General features: G+C 48.2%; 1 protein-coding gene across 12 annotated transcripts in view; it reads right to left on the reverse strand.

The window, feature by feature from the left end:
- The window catches only part of ERC1 (ELKS/RAB6-interacting/CAST family member 1), a 268,320-nt gene that overhangs the window by 9,719 nt on the left and 238,258 nt on the right, over positions 1-20,343 (reverse strand). For 8 of the 12 annotated variants that reach the window (XM_027540950.1, XM_027540947.1, XM_027540951.1 and 5 more), the window contains one exon: positions 13,285-13,473. In XM_027540950.1, coding sequence (XP_027396751.1) covers positions 13,285-13,473 — 189 coding nt within the window. Of the gene's footprint in view, positions 1-13,284; positions 13,474-20,343 lie in introns of those variants that run through there. The other 4 variants (XM_027540957.1, XM_027540955.1, XM_027540956.1 and 1 more) reach the window with 1 other exon arrangement.

The raw sequence follows: 20,343 nt of genomic DNA on the forward strand, positions 1-20,343 counted from the left end.
ACTGGCACTCGATCCATTATATGCTAGTGATTTCCTGTCTTGAAAAAAAACCTCAAAGATCAACCTTTCCTGTGAAACGGGAACTGCTTCTCAAATGAGGATTTCTGTTTTGACTCTGAAATGCAAAGCTTTAGTCATCTGAGGTCCGAGGAGTGCTGAGTGTCGGGAAAAGTGTCGTTAAAACTTCAGACCACTTAGGGAAGAAAGGCAATGTGAAGAAACCAAACGAAGACTTGAGACAGCTGTGCTCTTGCAGCACAGGTGTGAGAACAAATCCTGAGGGGGATTAGTACCTCGTTATTTAACAGTATTTCATTAGCATGCACAGCACATGCAAAAAAGAAAAAAAGGGCAGTTTCTGTGTGGTTTCAGCATGTAGTAGACCCCGTGGATGAACCAGGGAAGGTGTATTCTGGCTTCCAAAACTGAACTTACCAGCTTGTCTCTCCATCCTTTGCCCCGCCCCCGCAAAGAAAAGCCCCTTAGACTTAGCACAGAGAAGGATTTCCCCAAACGTACAGACATGCAATATTGGGGATTTAATGAAAAAGGTCATTCCATCTTAGATGCACTGCTCCTCCGTCCCTCTTCCCTTCCTTGTTAAAGTGACAAATCCCAAGTTAGTAGATACAAACTCAGCTGAGTAAGCCAATAAATCTACCATATCCTACTTTCTTCCTTCTAATACTGCCAGGCCAGTTCTACCCCTGCAAGTACTACAGTGAAAAAACACTACCGTCTTGTTTATTTTCAAAAACACCATAATCATATGCAGTGTGTAGGTTCACAGAATCTCCCCCTCTAGATACAGAGATGCAATTTTCTGGGTATGTGCTGAGAGCTTTGCATCTAAAGACAAACAACCACCACCCTAAGAACATTTCCAAATACATTTAAAAAACAAACGTGTTCCCATGAATCCCATAAGCTCCTGTAACAGCAGCATCAAATCCCATACCTCAGCATCTCTGCTTTCTCCATAAATAAACACCTAACATGAAATCTTCCCCAAGCGCCTTGGGCCTCTTCCTACTTAACCTTAAGAGAACTAAGATACTCTGGAGGAAGGGAATCTTGGAGTTAGAGGTGTACAGCCATCTGGCTCCAGAAGAGAAGATAGAAAATAGGGTTGGCTAAAAGAAATGGGGGGTGGGATTTGGTCCAGTGCCTAAGACTCCCCACTACCAATGCAGGGGGCCGGGTTCCATCCCTGGTCAGGGAACTAGGTCCCACACGCCGCAACGAAGACCTGGCACAGCCAAATAAATAGCTTTTAAAAATTAAAAAAAATAATAAAGAAACAGGGACTTGGAAATGTGCCTGAGGATGACTGGGAGGGTGGCATCCTGCATGTGGGTGCTACTGCTGTCCATGGCGAAGGACAGACTGCTCAGGGGGCTGGCAGCCATGAGCCTGTTGTGCAGTTGCTCAGTCCTGTCTGACTCTGTGACCACACGGACTGCAGCATGCCAGGCTTCCCTGTCCTTCATCTTCTGGAGTTTGCTCAAACTCACATCCACCATCTCATTCTCTGTCGTCCCCTTCTCCTCCTGTCTTCAACCTTTCCCAGCATCAGGGGCTTTTCCAATGAATCGGCTTTCGAATCAGGTAGCCAAAGTATTAGAGCTTCAGCATCAGTCCTTCCAATGAATATTCAGGGTTGATTTCCTTTAGGATTGACTGGTTAGATCCCCTGGAGAAGGAAATGGCAACCCACTCCAGCACTCTTGCCTAGAAAATTCCATGGATGGAGGAGCCTGGTGGGCTATAGTCTATGGGGTCGCAAAGAGTCAGACACGACTGAGCAACTTTACTCGTTGTTGGTTTGATCTCCGTGCCGTCCAACGGACTCTCAAGAGTCTTCTCCAGCAACAGTTTGAAAGCATCAATTCTTTGGTGCTCAGCCTTCTTTATGGTTCAACTCTCACAACTGGAAAAACCATAGCTTTGGTATATGCACCTTTGTTGGCAAGGTGATGGGAGCCTGAGGAACTCATTACTGAGGTAACACAGACACGACACATCCGATCTCAGAACAACGCCACGACGCTCCTGCTCCTCCAGGTCCCACGGCCCTGGCCCGTCGACTAGCTCTGTTCCCGCCCTCTCCCCTGCCCGGCCTCTGACCACGGCCTCCGGGGGCTCTTTCACCCAAGCTTTCTGGACCCACCCCTCTCAAGTGCATGCGTGCCCAGTCGTTTTCCTCTCATTCACCATCAAGTGTCTAAAATAACTCTACATTTCCTACCTCTGCTTCCCACTTTCCTCCTTAACATCTAAGAGTTTAGCCTTCTGCCATTTCGCCAAAATCGCTCTCTCAAAATTTGACCATGTACCTTAAATGGAGATACGACACAATCCCAGGTGGGAAGCCTCAATACTGTAAGAGTGTTGATTCTGCCCAAACTACCTGCCGGTACAGTGCACTCCAATCACAGCTGTGGCAGGTGTGTGTGTGTGTGTGTGTGACAGACACGCTGATTCAGGGCACGAGAGGGAACGTAAAGAGCTCAGAGCAGCAGAACGACCACGGAGAAACAGTGCTACAAAACAGGTCTTCACGTGATGAAATATTCCTCTAGAACCCAGATTTTAGAAGGGCTGCACTGTAACCCTTTTTATGGATGTATTCTAATTTATTTCACGAATTCAATTATTAGAAATGTAGTCTGTTTTCACTACTATTAATATTAGTGTGTTGAAATTTTCTAAACATAAACCTATGCATATCTACGGCTGTCTTCTTAGAATCCTGCATCAAAGGGTATACACCTTTTTAAAGCTCTGGACATGTCACCAAACTGTTCAGAACAGCCGCGCTAACTTTCAGTCAACACATAAGGGTGGCCATTTCCCATCCTCCGGGTCCCCTGGGGTCACACCCACCTCCCCTGCAACCTTGCCAATGAGACAGGGCTGTTTTCATTCGCAGTTCTACGTAGTGAAGCCAAAAACAGAGGCGAAGCATTTAAAAATATGTTTATAAGGCCATCTCCTCTCTTGAGGAATTCCTGTGAACATCCTCTTCAGGCCACCTTTCTTTTGGTTTAGTTTCTTCCTCTCTGATCTCCTGGTCACAAACCTGACCCCGGCTCTTGGATCTTAGCATCTTCTGCTTATTGCAATAGCTTCACAACCATCTCTGGAGAAGGAAATGGTAACCCACTCCAGTATTCTTAACTAGAGAATCCCATGGACACAGGAGCCTGGTGGGCTATGGTCCACAGGGTTGCAAAGAGTTGAACACAACTGAAGGGACTGAGCACACAGCACCATCTCAACCCCTTCTAAGATGGCTTGGGTTAAGTTTGCTCCTCCTCTTCCAAGACCTTAAATGATTTCCTCCCTACAAACAGAGTCCAGTCCCTCTGGCACAGCAGCCACCATCTGTCCCGTCCCACTTTCCCAGTTTCATCTCTAGTATATCCTGGTCATCCTCTGTGCTTTCGCTCTGATGCGGGTCCCTCACCCTGGGACATGGACCATCTTACCTCCGACACTGCCGCTTCCCATCTAACTTATCCTTCGTCATGGAGACGCCCCTTGTCGGAAGTGAACACTGTTGTTGAAGCATTCATTTTGTCTCCTGTCTCAGGAGTTGGCTACATGTTTAATTCCCCTGTGCTTCAGCAAGTTCCTCAATGAATTCTTTTTTACATACCAAGGCTGCTGAGCAAAGCAGCCTGCACAGAGCAGACAATCGAAAAACAACTGGAGGAGGAACTGAAGGAACAGATGCTAACCCCGGGGGAGGGGGAACACCCGCAACTTTTCCAAGACCTCTTAAACTTGAAGCATCTCCAAGTCAAGACTGTCTGACGGCGATGGCCTTGTAGCACGACGCGTCAACCGATCACCGAGACACCCACGCTGTTAAAGTTCTCAAAAGATGGACCGTGGGACCCATACAGGATACCAAGCTTGCCTCTGGCACAAATTTTCTGGCTTTGTCTGCTGAATGTTATGATAATGTATTCTGTTCTTAGTAGCTATTCCAGCCCTCGCTGAATTCAGAGTAGTAATATGATTTCTAGAGGGACTCGGGCCAAGAATCACAAATGCAACAGCAACTCAATCTGGATTCTCAAAGCAACATGCACGGGAGGGAGCAAGGGAGAAGGGAACGGCAGGGAGAAGATGCCCCACAACCCACAAAAACACGTCACGACAGGCTGGCTGTGAGGGAGACCGTGTGGGCTCCCACGCTGCCTTCCATGTCAGAGAGCAGAGCTGATGGGGGGAGACAGATCAGGACCCTGTGGGCGGGATGGAGAGGCAGGGGGGCAGCGGAGGACGGGCTGGCGGCCCTGGAAGCGGCCCAGAACCTCCACCGCCCAGCACGGGTCAGGGAGTCAGGGTGGGGACGGCTTCTCTTCACAGCCCAGTCAAGGCCAAGGGAGAGCTAACAGAGACCCACAAAACAGGATGGTCTTAAATGAGAGGAAAAGCCTTCCTTCAAGGCAAATGGCCCTGTGTTCGCAGACACAGGATGGGGAGAGAGAAGAGGGCGGAGAGGTGGGTATAAAGGCGGGAGGGATGGTTACAAGAGACGTGACTGGACGAATACCGCTGTGCCTGGCAGTGACTCAGATTCATTCGTGTTTGTAGCTGGGTTGGTGGTGGGCGGGAAAATCACAGAGATGCTCGGTTTGGTTTTAGCAGACAGGAATCTGAACTTGAGGTTTCTAACAGTGAGGTCCCAGGATGCAGAGGCCATGAGGTTTGAGCTGTCAATGGACATGATGACTGGAGCCTTGTAGAGGTGACGGTCCTTTATCGGAGTGGTCCTTTATCCCAGTCAGATCTAGGCTATAGTCCCTGGCCCCAATTTGCAGGATGTTTAAACTATATTGACCCAGGAGACATGAAACAATCCAAGTTTGGATTTTTGAACAACTAGAATAAACTGCTATGTGTTCTGCCATAATTATTTGCTGCTGTTGTTGTTGTTTAGTCACTAAGTCGTGTCCGACTTTTTGTGACCCCATGGACTGCAGCCTGCCAGGCTCCTCTGTCCATGGGATTTTCCAGACAAGAATACTGGAGTGGCTTGCCACTTCCTTCTCCAGTGGATCTTCTTGGCCCAGGGACTGAACCCGAGTCTCCTGCCTTGGCAGGCAGGTTCTTTACCATCTCAGCCACCATTGAAGACTTCAATTATCTGCTGAATAAAACATGAAACTTACGTGGTCAGAGGGACCTGACAGCATGGTGCACATTTCATGTCCAGGCAGTAAATACTTCGTTTACTTTTCCACAGGAATGTGGTCAGCTTTGTGGCATCCCTCTGGCATTTGGTAACAGGGAAAATGGAAGTTGACCTTGAAGAAGGTGCCTACAATCGCTCCCCATGGATTACAGTAAACCGTGAAGCCCTCTCTTCCATCTCAAGCCCGAGCTTGCAGCTTGAACTTTCCGGGTTTCTTCCCAAGGTCTCCCTGACCCCAGCTGCTGGCCACCCTGCCCTGGACTCTGCAAGCTGCCTGGCCGTGCTGGTGGCCGGGACGCTGCTGCTGGGCCTTCTCCTCGCCCTTCCCTGCATTGCAATGAACCCTCTGCCCGGCAATGCTGGGTCTGTCTTCCTAAGAAGGAGAGGCTGCTGCTGCTTAGGCCAGAAGCGAACCGGGTGTCACGGCTCCTCCAGGATGAATCTGGAAAGAGTCCACTCACTCCACCACTGGGATCCATCACCGTCGGTTCCCCGGTGACAACATGCAATTGCACGGTGATCTTCTTGAGGTGCAGCTGGGGACATAAAGGACCATCCTCCTTTCCGTCCCTCATGTCGGGCGACAAGGAGGGAGCAAAGCCCAGCCCTGAAGCCCCTAAGCGTGAATAACACAAATGCCACCCCAGGACTGTCAAGAGCGTGTTAAGTCCTGCACACAGGAGGCACTCCCACACGGCCTCTGGATGAACACGGGCCACGCACCCTGGGGAAGGAGCTAGGCTTTCTGACGGTTAAAAACCGAGCAAAGATAACAGCAAAGCAAGGGTGTCTTTGCTGCCCAGCACTGAAAGCCCTGTGGCCACGTCCCGGCCCCGAGGAGAGTACGCACGTCAGGTCTGCGGTGGCCCTGCATCTGTACAAAGCACGCAGTCCAGTTTTCTACACTAACCCCCTCCCTGACAAAATCCAACGGTGGACCCGCCAGACCTAAAAGCAGGCCGGCTCCGAAACTGAGCCTCATACGCCTGCAAGGGGGCTAACCGGACTCGCGGTTCAGTTCTCCAACCTTCAGGGAAGGTGAGTGAGGCCCGAGGAGGCCGAGTGGCCAGTGTTGTGTAGACTGGTGGAGCCTGAGTCCCAGGAAATCCAGGGTTTGTCCCCCATGCCCCAGCAGCCAGCAACCAGGGGGTCAAACTCGGCTGTCTTTATACACAAGTGCTCCGGAGAGAAACAGAGGGCCTGTCCCCACCTCAGAGGTCAGTTTCACAGGACATCTGGTCTTGCCCGCTAACCACCAGATCTCAGGGTTCCCATGTCACTCACGGCCGCTTACCGTCTTCTGAAGGCTACGGTCAGTCGTGGTTTTGTGAGTCCAACAACCTGGAGTCCAGTGACCCACGTGAACTGGGCTCAATGGATGTACAGGACTGAACACAGCTGCTGACACCTGTTCCCCCAAAGTAAGCTCCCTGGGGACAACCGGGGCCGGACCCAGGCACGGACAGTGATGGGCCAGTCCGGGTTTAGATGGTCATCTGCCATAAACCACCACCAACTCCTGCTTTCTGATAATTCTCTGCTGGACTTGCAGATGTCACTAACGTACTGATGTCTTCATCTCCAGCCTACTTAAGTCTGGACACTTGTAAAGTATTTCCTGCCTGAAGTATTCGCCACTGGCTAAGATAATCTGGGTTTCTCTACGTGATATTTGACCTCCCAGGTTAGACTCCTTCCTGAGAGAGTCCATCCTGACACAGGTGTTACACCTTCTCTGAACCAGCTGGGGAAGGGAGTGAAGAGAGAAAGAGATGGAAGACATGCTGACAAAAGACGGAAGTGGGAACAGACACCTGCTCCAGATGCAACAGGACATTAACATCGGTCTGACTGGCTCCCAAGAGACTGAATTTTAAGAGTCAGGACAGGGTGGAATCCTCTCATGTAAAAATGTCCCAGAACACCAAAGGACTGATGTATCGTCCCGTTCAAACAACAAGCCAGCTGAGACTACAGTTGTTAACACGGTCTTATATAACTGAAATTTGCTAAGAACATAGAACTTTTAAAAAGGTAGGTAATGAGAGGTGATAAATTAACTTGATGAGGAGAATACTTTCACAAAGTCAGCAATCACCACCCTGCCCACTTTAAACATCTTACAATTTGTCAACTGTCTCCCTGTGAATCTGCAAGAATGAGCCAGGTACCCCCATGGGGGGGGGTGGCGTTCAGATGCAGTGCGGCCTTAGGCAGAGACGGACCTTGGCCTGTGCCAGGCCTCCCTGTCCCCACTTGCTGGGACAGAGCTGGGGGCTTGAGAATGTGTGGAGGCTTTTTTGTTTTTTAAATCTTAGGACATAGATTTTATTAAACACATTTTCTACAAAATGTAAATTTTACTGCCTGTTTCTCCACGCTTCTTGTATACCTTCCAAGACAATACTATCCAACACTGATATTTATGGTTCTTGAGCACCAAAGAATTTGAGTATCATACAGCTCTAGAAATTAATTTTATACTTTGTTATGCAATCTTTTGGAGAAGGCAATGGCAACCCACTCCAGTACTCTTGCTTGGAAAATCCCATGGATGGAGGAGCCTGGTAGGCTGAAGTCCATGGGGTCGCTAAGAGTCAGACACAACTGAGCAATTTTACTTTCACTTTTCACTTTCATGCACTGGAGAAGGAAATGGCAACCCACTCCAGTGTTCTTGCCTGGAGAATCCCAGGGACGGGGGAGCCTGCTGGGCTGCCATCTCTGGGGTCGCACAGAATTGGACACGACTGAAGCGACTTAGTAGCAGCAGCAGCATGCAATCTTTTAGTGCTATAATAGTTTTAAGAATGGACTCGGTTCCAAAATGGATAATATATATATATGCCATGACCCATTCTTTAAAGATGTTTCCTCATTCTGAAAGGAGTTTATGCAGCACCCCAAATACTACCGTGTGGAAGTTTAAACAGGATTTCCGCCCGGCAGACTCTCAATGGGTAACACCTCACACCACCTCCTACAAACCTGTTAACTAGCGTGAGCACAGACATTTATGCTGAGGGCCGGCCTTGACCACATGGAGGAGAACGTCTCTCTCTGCCACAGGGGCTGAAGGGCAGCAGCTGGGTTCTGGGAACTGCGGACATGCCGGCCAGTCCAGCGAGTTTGGTTTGGCTCTCAGAATTGAGCGTGTCAGAGGGGGAGGATCAGAAACAGATAACAAACCACCCAGACAACTAGTGAGACCTTTAACGCTGAGGCCATCGGGACGGCAGGAGCCTCTGCTGCGGCTGAGGTTTAAGTGCTAAACCAGCACACGGCTCACCCACGCCCACGAGTCCCTGCGGCCGAGCAGGACAGAGGGCAGTGGCCTTGGCGGCAGTGGCGTGTGGTCAGTACACACTCTCCATTCAGCACATGACCCCCGACTCCAGGGCCTTGTGACAGGGAGGGAGGAGGGCAAGGCTCCCTCCCTTGCTTGATTTTTGCCTTCTTAGTGCCGACTCGACACCTTCCCTGAGTGGTCTCCTGGCTCCCTGGTGAGACAACAGAATGACCTTTTACAAGCTCCCGGTGCAGCAATTCAGAGGGGCCATGGAAGGGGCTCCAGTACTGACCAAATTTCCAGGGTCACGTGGGCTGCTGAGGGACCATGGCCATTGTAGACAGGACCATGCACAGTGGTGGGGGGCAGGCACAACGTGATAATTTAGCAGCTGTACTGATGCAGAGAAGACTGCAGGGGGCTGGACAGTCATTCATTAGGGGTTGTTAAAGGGAAGCATGTGTGATATGATTTGAAAGCTCTTGGGGAACGTTGGGTTTGAAAGGAAAACATTCCCACAGCCAATAGAACTCAAGATGGGAGACCCCAGACCTCCAGTCCAGTCTGGCTCAGTGGATGCTCAAGGCTTCGCACACGGGGAGCCTCGGCCCCCAGAAACGTGGGTGAAGCCACACTTTATGCCCTAATGTCTGTGAAGCAGCTTTAAGGAAAGGCCCAGCTACTAAGTTCTGTTCAGAGCACTCTGCAGCGACGTCACCAGCAGGCCCTACAGCCTCCAAGGGAGGAGGTCAAAATCAGTGGCCGTGAGAAAGGCTCTCTAGCACCCCCGGCTCGAAGAAGCAGGGCCCGGGATTCATGTGGAGGGCCGTTTCCAGAGTTCGTCTGGAAGCTGGTTGTTCGAAGGCCTGAAACAATCGCCTAAGAGGCAGTTAGGGCCCCAGGAGCCCCTGGGCTACTTTTGTTCACCCGGTGTCTGGCTGTCTGTGACCCCGTGGACTGCAGCACGCCAGGCCCCCCTGTCCATCACCAACTCCTGGAGTCTGCCCAAATTCACGTCCACTGAGTCAGCGATGCCGTTCAACCATCTCATCCTCTATCGCCCCCTTCTACTCCTGCCCTCAGTCTTTCTCAACATCAGGGCCATTCTAAACACTCAGCACAGTGAGCAAGGTAAGCAAGTCCATGTAATCATGAACTCTCGGCGAATTTCAGCCACTTTTGTGGGACTGCGGTGCTCTCTCCTTGTGACTTTTGTTTATATGTGGGCACTGTCTTCACGTGCTTGGTTTGTGTATTTTCTCTTGCAAAGTGTTGGTTCACGTCTTCTGCCCATTTAAAAATTATGCTGTTTTGTCTTTTTGTTTCTGATTTCAAAAATATCTTCTTGATTCAAGTCCTTAGTTTGATATATATACTGTGAATATTTCCTCCCAGTATTCTGACGAACAGAAATGTCAAGTTTTGATGAAGTATAACTTTTCATTTTCTCCTCTCATGTTTAGTGTTTTAGGTCTCTATGCCTGCTGAACTGGGGGTAATCTTAGCACTTTGCTAACATCTAGAACTTAGAAGCATTTCTTTAGTAAGGCTTAAAAACAACCATCCACTGCTAAATCCTTGGTTTGTGTGCTTAGTCGCTCAGTTGTGTGACTCTGTGACCTCATGTACTGCAGCCCGCCAGGTTTCTCTGTCCATGGGATTCTCCAGGCAAGAATACTGGAGTGCAGTTGCCATTTCCTTCTCCAGGGGATCTTCCTGACCCAGGGATAGAACCCAGGGCTCTTGCATTGACAGGCGGATTCTTTACCACTGAGCCACCTGGGAAGCCTTGGTTTACAAAGCTTCAATTTTAGAACCCAAACACTGACTTCACCTAGAATTAAAGGGCTACTAAGGTTTTAAAAACAAAAAGTGCCCTTTAAAAAATATTCACTCATTCAGCACATAGGTCGCACGTGTCTACTGGCAGGATGAGATGATCTATATCAATCGGGCACAGTGCTGACAGGTATGCCAGGGCTGGGGAGGACCACAGAGTGTCTGGGGCTCAACCATAGTTTCTAAATCTCTCTGAAAGGAAATTCTATTAACACACTTCTCTGCAATTTGTCCCGTGGTCACAATTCTACATTCAGATTCTTCCCTATGTCTAACTGAAGTATTTATTTTATAATTGAATACACTCTCATCTTGGAGAAGGAAATGGCAACCCACTCCAGTATTCTTGCCTGGAGAAACCCATGGACAGAGGAGTCTGGAGGGCTAGAGTCCATGAGGTCACAAAGAGCTGGAAGTGACTTAGCATGTACGCTTCTGTCCTCAGTAGAATATGAAAAGAGAAACCTGGCTTCCTCACCATTGAGACAAAAGCTTTCATCCAGTAACTGAGCTCCATGCTTTGTCTATTTTTCTGTGTAATCCACCTTTTAAAATGCTTATTTTTTAATACTCCAGTCTTCTTCAAGTGTTTTACCTAATTTTTTTCTTTTGGTAGAGTTTGGGCTAGGTCACATTTGAATACAGCCCTAAAATGAGGGGTAAGTTTACATCCCCTTTACGCTAGAATAACCAACAACCAGGGTTGGAAAAAAGCCAAGAACTAATCTGACTGCACGGAGAAGGCAATGGCACCCCACTCCAGTACTCTTGCCTAGAGAATCCCATGGACGGAGGAGCCTGGTAGGCTGCAGTCCATGGGGTCGCTAAGAGTAGGACACGACTGAGCAACTTTCCTTTCACTTTTCACTTTCATGCATTGGAGAAGGAAATGGCAACCCACTCCAGTGTTCTTGCCTGGAGAATCCCAGGGACGGGGGAGCCTGGTGGGCTGCAGTCCATGGGGTCGCTAAGAGTCGGACACGACTGAAGCGACTTAGCAGCAGCAGCAATCTGACTGCAATCACCTCCCGGAGCTGGTCCCTTCCACATCCTCCTCCTCCAGGGAAGAAGTTACCCCACACGTGCTGTCCAGTCTTCTTGTGGACAGCCGAGTTCTTTCTGCTGAGGTCTGCCTTCTCACGATGTCTACTCACGGGCATGGGGTAAACAGGCTGTCTATAGGGAGGTCATTTCCTCACCTGTAATTGACTGTATGGGGCTTCCCTGGCAGCTCAGTGGTAAAGAATCCGCCTGCCAAAGCAGGAGACCCAGGTTTGATCCCTGGGTCAGGAAGATCCCCTGGAGAAGGAAATGACAACCCACTCCAGTATTCTTGCCTGGGAAACCCCATAGATTGAGCAGCCTGGTGGGCTACAGTCCATGGGGTTGAAAACAATTAGACACAACTTAGCGACTGAAAAACAACAAACAACTCTGATATATCACTGTTCCTGCTTTGAGATGCCGTCTCTGCAAGATTTTGAAGTAAAGTTTCTAAAATTAACTAGCCACGTACTGTTTTCAGTGGGCTTCCAGTGGTATTTTAACCACATAGTTACTAATATCAAAAGAACCTGTCAGAAATTCAATCTAAATCTTTCCTGCAAAATTTTCCCTCTTTTAAGAAGAAAGTAAAATTTCCGTGCTAACACCCTCAATTTGAGAGGTAGGCCTTGCCTTTTTCATCACACCGATCAGGTGGTGACTGACAGGCCCTCACATGTGCTTGGTTTTAGGGAACGTCCACACCCCGGAGTCAGTCCCACCGTGAGCCCACAGCCTACTTATCGCCACCTCTGCTGGCATCGCTGCCTGCGACCCTGAATCACAGAAGTGTCCTATTTGACACAGCCTCCCCTCTCGCATCACTGGTGAACAAACAGGATGCATTCAGCTGGGAGACAGAGCACGGCTTCAACCCTCTGGAGCAGACGTATAGCCGACTGACACCATGACCACCGTCCATGAGGGGCTGGGACACCACGACCCCCCTGCAGCCAGGAGTGAAAGCAGCTGGAGATACACACTCGACACTACTCCAGTTCTTCTTCTATTTTATTTCTCAGTGTTGATTCAACTTTTCTTTCCTTCAGTTTCCATGACTGCTCTCTACCTCTGTCCTCATCCTGTTCTCCTTGGTTCTTTTATTCATGGTTTTTGTCTCTGGACTAGCCTTCTCATTTTGCTACTGAACTCAAAAATCATAGCATGGAAAAAAAGAGAACTGATGGATTTTACGGACAACACTAAACAGAAAATGTAGCGGGGGTGGGGGGGGGCGGGGGAAGACCACCTAAATTCATTCATCTCATGGTTCTCTTATTTGAAAAACTCAGTAGGTCATGAACCACAGTTCCTGAGAGACAGCTGACCCGCCAGAGGTCCTGCAGGTCAGACTTCCCGTCTGTGGCCACCATCACATGCCCCATAACTGTCTCCCTTCTTTATTTGAGAGAGAAGAAAGAAAGAAAAGGGAAACTGATTTTCTTTCTTTTCTGGAGCAGAATTGCTTTATCATGTTGTGTTAGTCCCTGCTGTACAATGAAGTGAACCGGCCATATGTATACACGTGCGCTCCCTCTTGAGCTCCCCTCCCCTGCCACCCCACCCCTCTAGGTCATCGCGGAGCACCGAGCTGGGCTCCCTGTGTTATATGTCAGCTCCCTGCTGGCTCTCTAGTTTACACGTGGGTGTGTATGTGTCAGTGCTACTCTCCCAATTCGTCTCTGCCTTCTCAACCAGCCCTTTCTGATTCTTTAGCAAGTTACACTGAAGGAAGAACAAAATGGGACTTCAAATGGTGGCTCCTAATTTCTACTGAAGAACCAACCCCTGTTAAAAATCTTGATTCTGCACCCTGAATTCCCCAAAGCAGCGTCTACTGCATCAACTTATAGAGCAGCTGGCTTGGGCAAGGCTGTCATCCGAGCCCAGGTGGGGGTCTTACCTGTTCCTGGGTCATCTTCTGCAGCTCATTCTCCCACGCTGCCTGGTCGTCGTCCAGCTTATAGGCGGCTGGTGGAGTGAGTCCTCGGAGGATCAGGGGGTCTCGGTCGTGGCAGAGGGCGGTCAGGTGTCTGATGTACAACTTGAGCTTGCTTCTGTTTTGGTCAAGTTCTAGGAGGGACTGGATGATCTGAGGGGAAAACAATGAGGAAAGTCAAGGTCAGTCTGAAACAAGAAGGTCCAGTCTCTTTGTGCCTCCCAAGGCAAAGAGACAGAGTGAGACTAGAGCACTTGTAACCACTAACCGCCCTCTTTGTCCGCACGCCTGCGCATCTACGAAGCCACACCCACCCATCACCGTGTTGGGAGCCACGTGGGGGACACTGGCATGTACATCAGCGTGAGATGGGATTCCGTGTTCAGGTGGGGACTAAGCACAGGACTGGCTTGTTTTTGCAGAGATGACATTCCTGCTACACAAAGACTGCAGTCCACTCACAACTGCTCATTCACCTATTTACGGGCAGCTACAAAAACCCTAGGTATTCTTTGAGTTCCCAAAGCTGGGTTGGAAGGGAAAAAGGATTACAGTGACCAGACTCCCCCTGTCCCCTTGTCTTTTCCTTCCAACCCAGCTTTGGGAACTCAAAGAATACCTAGTCCACCCTCTGTCCCTTCCCCTCTCCTCAAGAGTCCTGCTCATACATTGCACTCCATGCTCAGTGGTCACGACTATCCACTGGGAAGCAGCATTCCTGGCTTTCCTGTGAATGATCCCATTATCTACCTGGTAACGCTCTGTTCCCACCACCTCCATGCCACAGCATTGCATGGGTTTAGGGCAGCCAAGAGCGGAGAAGAGGCTTGTAGGATACTGTGTGATATCTCTTATGTGCAATTTAAACAATACAAATGAAGAGACATGCAAAACAGAAACAAACTCAGGTCTAGGGGCTTCCCTGGTGGCTCACTGATATAAAACCTGACTGCTGATGCAGGAGATGTGGGTTCGATCCCGGGTCAGGATGATCCCCTGGAGGAGGAAATGGCAACCCACTCCGGTGTTCTTGCCTGCAGAACCCCATGAAGAGGGGAGCCTGGCAGGCTACAGCCCATGGGGTCGCAAAGAGTCAGATACGACTTAGCAACTACACAACTACACACACACACACACACACAAACGCTGCAAGTGAAACGTGCTCATCTGAAAGCCTGACGCACACGCGTGTCCCTCCACCTCCTGGAACAAAGGATGCCTCTGTCCCTGGAGGGAGAGTGATCCTCTTGGATACGGGAGGGGTGACAAGTGAACTCACAATGGAATCTGCCTTGTCCTGGCTGGAGTCCCTGCACTCGACTCACAGAGGCATTGACCCTCCTTTTAGACATGACGGACGAATCCTCACACAGCCCTGAAACCTGAGCCCCAGCTGGGCGGGACCAGCTCCACTCGGGGTCTTCTCTCCAGAGATGGGCCAACGCTCTCTTACATTCCCTTTACCCAGAGAAATGACCACCACCTCGGCTCCCTTGGAGAGCACATCGCACAACACACGACCTCACTGGATGGCTCTCGGAACAGCTTTGGCCAGGCCCTCGGTGCTGGGCAAGCCTGGGGGTGCGCAGAGGAGGGCTGGGCTGGCCCCCTGTCTCCGATTCTGAACCGAAGGCACAGCGTCTGCCTGACACCCACCCTTGTGGGGGCCGCCAACCCAGCAGATGCTGGCATGTCCCCGACGCTCCCTGGGCTCAGGGCAGAATCTGCACCTGCTGGTGTCACGGGGCTGGCATTTTTCACCAGTAGGACGCCCTGATAAGGAGCTTGCTAATCTTCAAGTCAGGAGAAATGAGGCCTGCTACACTGAATTCTGCCACCCCCTCTCTCCAAAGAACTCCCCTGCCGCTTTCCTTATTTCCTTTTAAAAGTTTCTAAAATACAGTTTTATGTATTTTTTTAAATTAAAAAATCAATGCAGATTTTACTCTGAAAAGTATGGGGGGAAACAGGAAAGAAATAATAAACAGTCTATAGGTTTTCCATCAAGAATAGCACTTGCAACATTTCGCTGATTTTCTTCCAAGTCTTTTTATAAACTTACATAAATCAACTTTTAACTGTATCATACTTCACATTTTGCTTAAGACCCTGTTTATCCATTTAATGTTACATTGTGAGTCCTATTCACGACATTACGTATTTCTGGAAAACATGATTTTAATGGTTGCTTTATAAATATATCACATTTCCTGTTTCTAATGCTATTTCCATGAAATAATTAAGACAGGCAAGAACCTCGGCTTAGTGGCTAAAACAATCTCTAACTTACTAGAGAGATCAGAGTGCAGACCTACATGGTATATAATACAGAAGTTGGAGCCTAGCTAGGAAAACCAGAGAAAGTGAATCAATTTAGCAATATTTTGAAACAATATTTTGAAATCAATTTTTGAAACACACACACTCACACAACTGTCTGGGGACAAAGGTGATACACTCAGGGGCTGGGGGTCGGGGGGAAAGGCTCTGGGCTCTTAAGGGACCCTCCAGGTCCAAGGCCCTGTGTTGCCTGTGGTGTCAACACTGCCAAGCACAGAAGGAAGAGCTGTTTCAATAAAGCACAAGGTCTGGAGAGTAGGGAAGTCGGACAGCTTTTCACAAACAACGGTACTCTCTCAGAAAAGACTCAGGTTTTCTTTCTGGCCACAGATGCGTATTCACACTGTAGAGAGCTCAGAAACTGAGTTTCAAAGCAGCATCTTTAAAGCCAAGTTCCAGGCCGTACTTCTTTAGATGCGTGCCCACTATGCACGTCAACAACCCCACCGTCTGGCCGCTGTTCCCTCCACACCCCTCATGCCGCCACGCACCGCAGCCATGTTTCCAGCTTGGCCTCCTCCGGCCTTTCATGGACACGCTGATTTAAACAAAAAATCACTCTGGGGATTTTCATTGGATTTGTGCAACTTACTCCCATTTCGTGTGTGTGTGTGTCTACATATAGTTGCCATCACATTTGGGCTACAAGAAAGAGCTGATATACCCTAGGTAATTACTGTTTGAGTTGGAAAACTGACATAAAAAAGCATGAAGACAATCTGATAAATGGTGGTAAGGGGAAGGTCAAATTTCTTATAGTAAAATGGAATCTGGAAACATGCTAGCTCACTGCTGTATGGCTGGGAATGAAAAAGTGGACTCTCAGGCCTCTGTTCTTAATCAGAGATGAATCTCACACTGACTTAAATATATTTCATGCTCAGGTGCTAACTGATAACAAAATACGTAGTATTTTGCGCTCTGTAATTTTTCAAAGTCCAACTGAAAAGTTACAAAAATAACAGAATTTGAAATTTTTTTCCAGGATAAAAAGTATTTCTGTGCAATGGCCAAGATGCCCTTTTCTTCTCATGTTAAAGGTAATTGCTTTTTAAAAACAAAACAAAAAACTAGAGAGCTTACTCCATGAAAGCATATGAAACTGCTCAGCCAGCAGTCTCCGAACGTGTCCATTAAGAGAAAAGTCACTGTAGCCTCTGTGAGACACATTTAGCCATGTCCATCACGGGGAAAATGCCCTTATCTCTCCCCTCCCCCTCCAAGTCTAACTTGGGCCGACCACTCAGAAAAGAAACTGTATTTCCCGCAAGGAAGAACTGTGACCGCCTAACCTCAGGAGGGAAGAGGGACACTCGCCAAGTAGGAAGAGGACGCTCACAGGATCCAGAAGTTGTCTTTGGCCCACACCAACTTCAGAGGATTGGTAAGAAGTCCCACCAAAAGCAAGATGATCAGGCCACATCACAGTTCTACAGCTGTGCAGAACTAGAGCTACTTTTTTTTTTTTTTTTGGCAAAAAGAAGTTAAAAAATGAACTTGTCGAGATAACCTCTGCTTCTAACAAACAGAATGCCAAAATGGCAACATTCCCCGAATCCTACATTTACCAAGTTGTTGAGGAAAATCATTTAAATTTAAAGAACAGATGAGAGCCTTTCAGTTGATGTCTTGAAAGCTTTGTTTCTTCTGGTAAGGATTTACTTGCTTATGAATCAGATCCTCAAAATGGATTCAGAGGCCAGTGTGTGATGACATAAAGTGACTTCGGGAAGGTGTTTATCTTAACCTCCCCTCCACTTGAGTAAGACTGGATGTCCAGAGGTGTTTTAGAAGACAGGCAAGTTGCTCCTGTATGCTATGACACAGACTGTAATGGAAAGTCTACAGCATCTCATTTCTGCAGCCCATTCATCTAAGAGATGGGGACACACCAGGATGGGACATGTGATCAAGTCCATGGCTGCTCTCCTCTCCCCACTGTTTCTGCATCAGACCTTCTTAAGTACAGGGTGGCTGCTTGTGACACATTCTGGGAGCTCGTTTTGGGAGCAGAGGTTTTATACCTTGTACTGAACATTATGTGGGACTTAATGCATTTGCCCTTGTGGTACTAATGTTTTACTGTTCAAAAGATGCCACTATTTTTTAAGCTGCTGCTAAGTTGCTTCAGTCGTGTCTGACTCTGTGTGACCCCACAGACGGCAGCCCATCAGGCTCCACGGTCCCTGGGATTCTCCAGGCAAGAACACTGGAGTGGGTTGCCATCTCCTTCTCCAATGCATGAAAGTGAAAAGTGAAAGTGAAGTCGCTCAGTCGTGTCTGACTCTTAGCGACCCCATGGACTGCAGCCTACCAGGTTCCTCCGCCCATGGGATTTTCCAGGCAAGAGTACTGGAGTTGCCATTGCCGTCTTCGTTTTTTAAGCTAATTAACATTTATTGATCATTTACTGTGTTCCTGGCAAAGTAATTTTGTACTGATGATTTCTCTGTCACTAAAAGATCCTCTTGTTCTTCCTTCTGTCTGCTGACATCCTGGGAGGCATGTTCAGATGTTCCTGAATTACTGCATAAACACCAGAGGCAGTTCTGATTTCTCATTGGGTCACCATCACACTGCTGTCTCCCAAGGTAGGCTCATCAAGAAAGTCCCAGAACAACCAACGCATTGACTTCCCAAAAACATTATTCTCTTAATGATGCTCTTGTCCAGAGGCCCCAGCAGAAAGCTGAACTTTGAAAAGTAAAAAAGAAGGCAAGCAAAAGTGAACAGGTACATGAAAAGATGTTCAACATCACTACTTATTAGATAAATACAAATCAAAGCTACAATGAGGTACCACCTCACACCAGGCAGAAAGGCCATCATCAAAAAATCCACAAACAACAAATGCTGGAGAGGGTGTGGAGAGCAGGGAATGCTTCTACACTGTTGGTGGGAATGTAAATTGGTACAGCCACTGTGGAGAACAGTATGGAAGTCCCTTAAAAAACTAAAAACAGATATCATATGACCCTGCAACCCCACTCCTGGGCAAAAATCCAGAGAAAAACATGATTTGAAAGGATATGTGGACCCAATGTTCACTGCAGCACTATTTACAGTAGCCAAGACACGGAAGCAGCCTAAATGTCTATTGACAGAGGGATGGATAAAGAAGCTGTTGTACATATACACAGTGGAATATTACTTAGCCATGAAAACGAATGAAATGCCATCTGCAGCAACATGGGCGTTTCTAGTTAGAACCAGACATGGAACAATGGACTGGTTCCAAATTGGGAAAGGAGCACTTCAAGGCTGTATACTGTCACCCTGCTTATTTAACTTATATGCAGAGTACATCATGTGAAATGCCAGGCTGGATGAAGCACAAGCTGGAAACAGGTTTGCACAAGATTGCAGGGAGAAATATCAATAACCTCAGATATGCACATGACCCTACCCTTATGGCAGAAAATGAAGAGGAACTAAAAAGCCTCTTGAGGAAAGTGATGAAAGTGAGGAGAGTGAAAAAGCTGGCTTAAAATTCAGCATTCAAAAAACGAAGATCATGGCATCACTTCATGGCAAATAGGGAAACAGTGGAAACAGTGACTTTATTTTCTTGGGCTCTAAAATCACTGCAGATGGTGACTGTAACCATAAAATGAAAGACGCTTGCTCCTTGGAAGAAAAGCTATGACAAACCTAGACAGTATATTAAAAAGCAGAGACATCATTTTGCTGACAAAGGTCCCTCTAGTTAAAGTTATGGCTTTTCCAGTAGTGATGTATGGATGTGAGAGTTGGACTATAAAGAAGGCGGAGCACTGAAGAATTGATGCTTTTGAATTGTGGTGTTGGAGAAGACTCTTGAGAGTCCGTTGGACAGCAAGGAGATCAAACCAGTCCTGAATATTCATCGGAAGGACTGATGCTGAAGCTGAAGCTCTAATACTTTGGCCACCTGATGCAAAGAACTGATTCATTGGAAAAGACTCTGATGCTGGGAGAGACTGAAGGTAGTAGGAGAAGGGGACGACAAAGGATGAGATGGTTGGATGGCATCACCAACTCGATGGACATGAGTATGAGCAAGGTCTGGGAACTGGTGATGGACAGGGAAGCCTGGCGTGCTGCAGTCCATGGGCTCGCAGAGTCGGACATGACTGAATAACTGAACGGGGGGGTTCAGTTCCTTGGTGGCTCAGATGGTAAAGATTATGCCTGCAATGAGGGAGACCTGGGTTTGATCTCTCGGTTGGGAAGATCCCCTGGAGGAGGGTATGGCAACCCACTCCAGTATTCTTGCCTGGAGAATCCCCATGGACAGAGCAGTCCGGTGGGCTATAGTCCATGGGGCTGCAAAGAGTCGGACATGACTGAGTGACTAAGCACAGCACAGCACCGGAAACACAGAGGGTCCTAGAGAGTGTCATACTCTCTATGACATCCCTTTTATGTGGAATCTAAAAATAACTGATACAAATGAATTTACATACAAAAAAAAAAACCAGAAAGAGACTCACAGACTTAGAGAACGAACTTATGATTACCAGGGTGAAGGGATAACTTTGGAGAGGTCACGTACACACTTGGATAATTAAAATGGATCGCCAATAAGGACCTAACTGGGAACTGTGCTCAGTGTTAAGTGGAGCCTGGATGGGAGGCGGGTCTGGGGGAGGATGGATACATGTCTGTATCTGGCTGAGTCCCTTCGGTGTTCGCCTGAAACTA

Source organism: Bos indicus x Bos taurus, chromosome 5 (assembly GCF_003369695.1).
Source record: "Bos indicus x Bos taurus breed Angus x Brahman F1 hybrid chromosome 5, Bos_hybrid_MaternalHap_v2.0, whole genome shotgun sequence".
Classification (NCBI taxonomy): domain Eukaryota; kingdom Metazoa; phylum Chordata; class Mammalia; order Artiodactyla; family Bovidae; genus Bos; species Bos indicus x Bos taurus.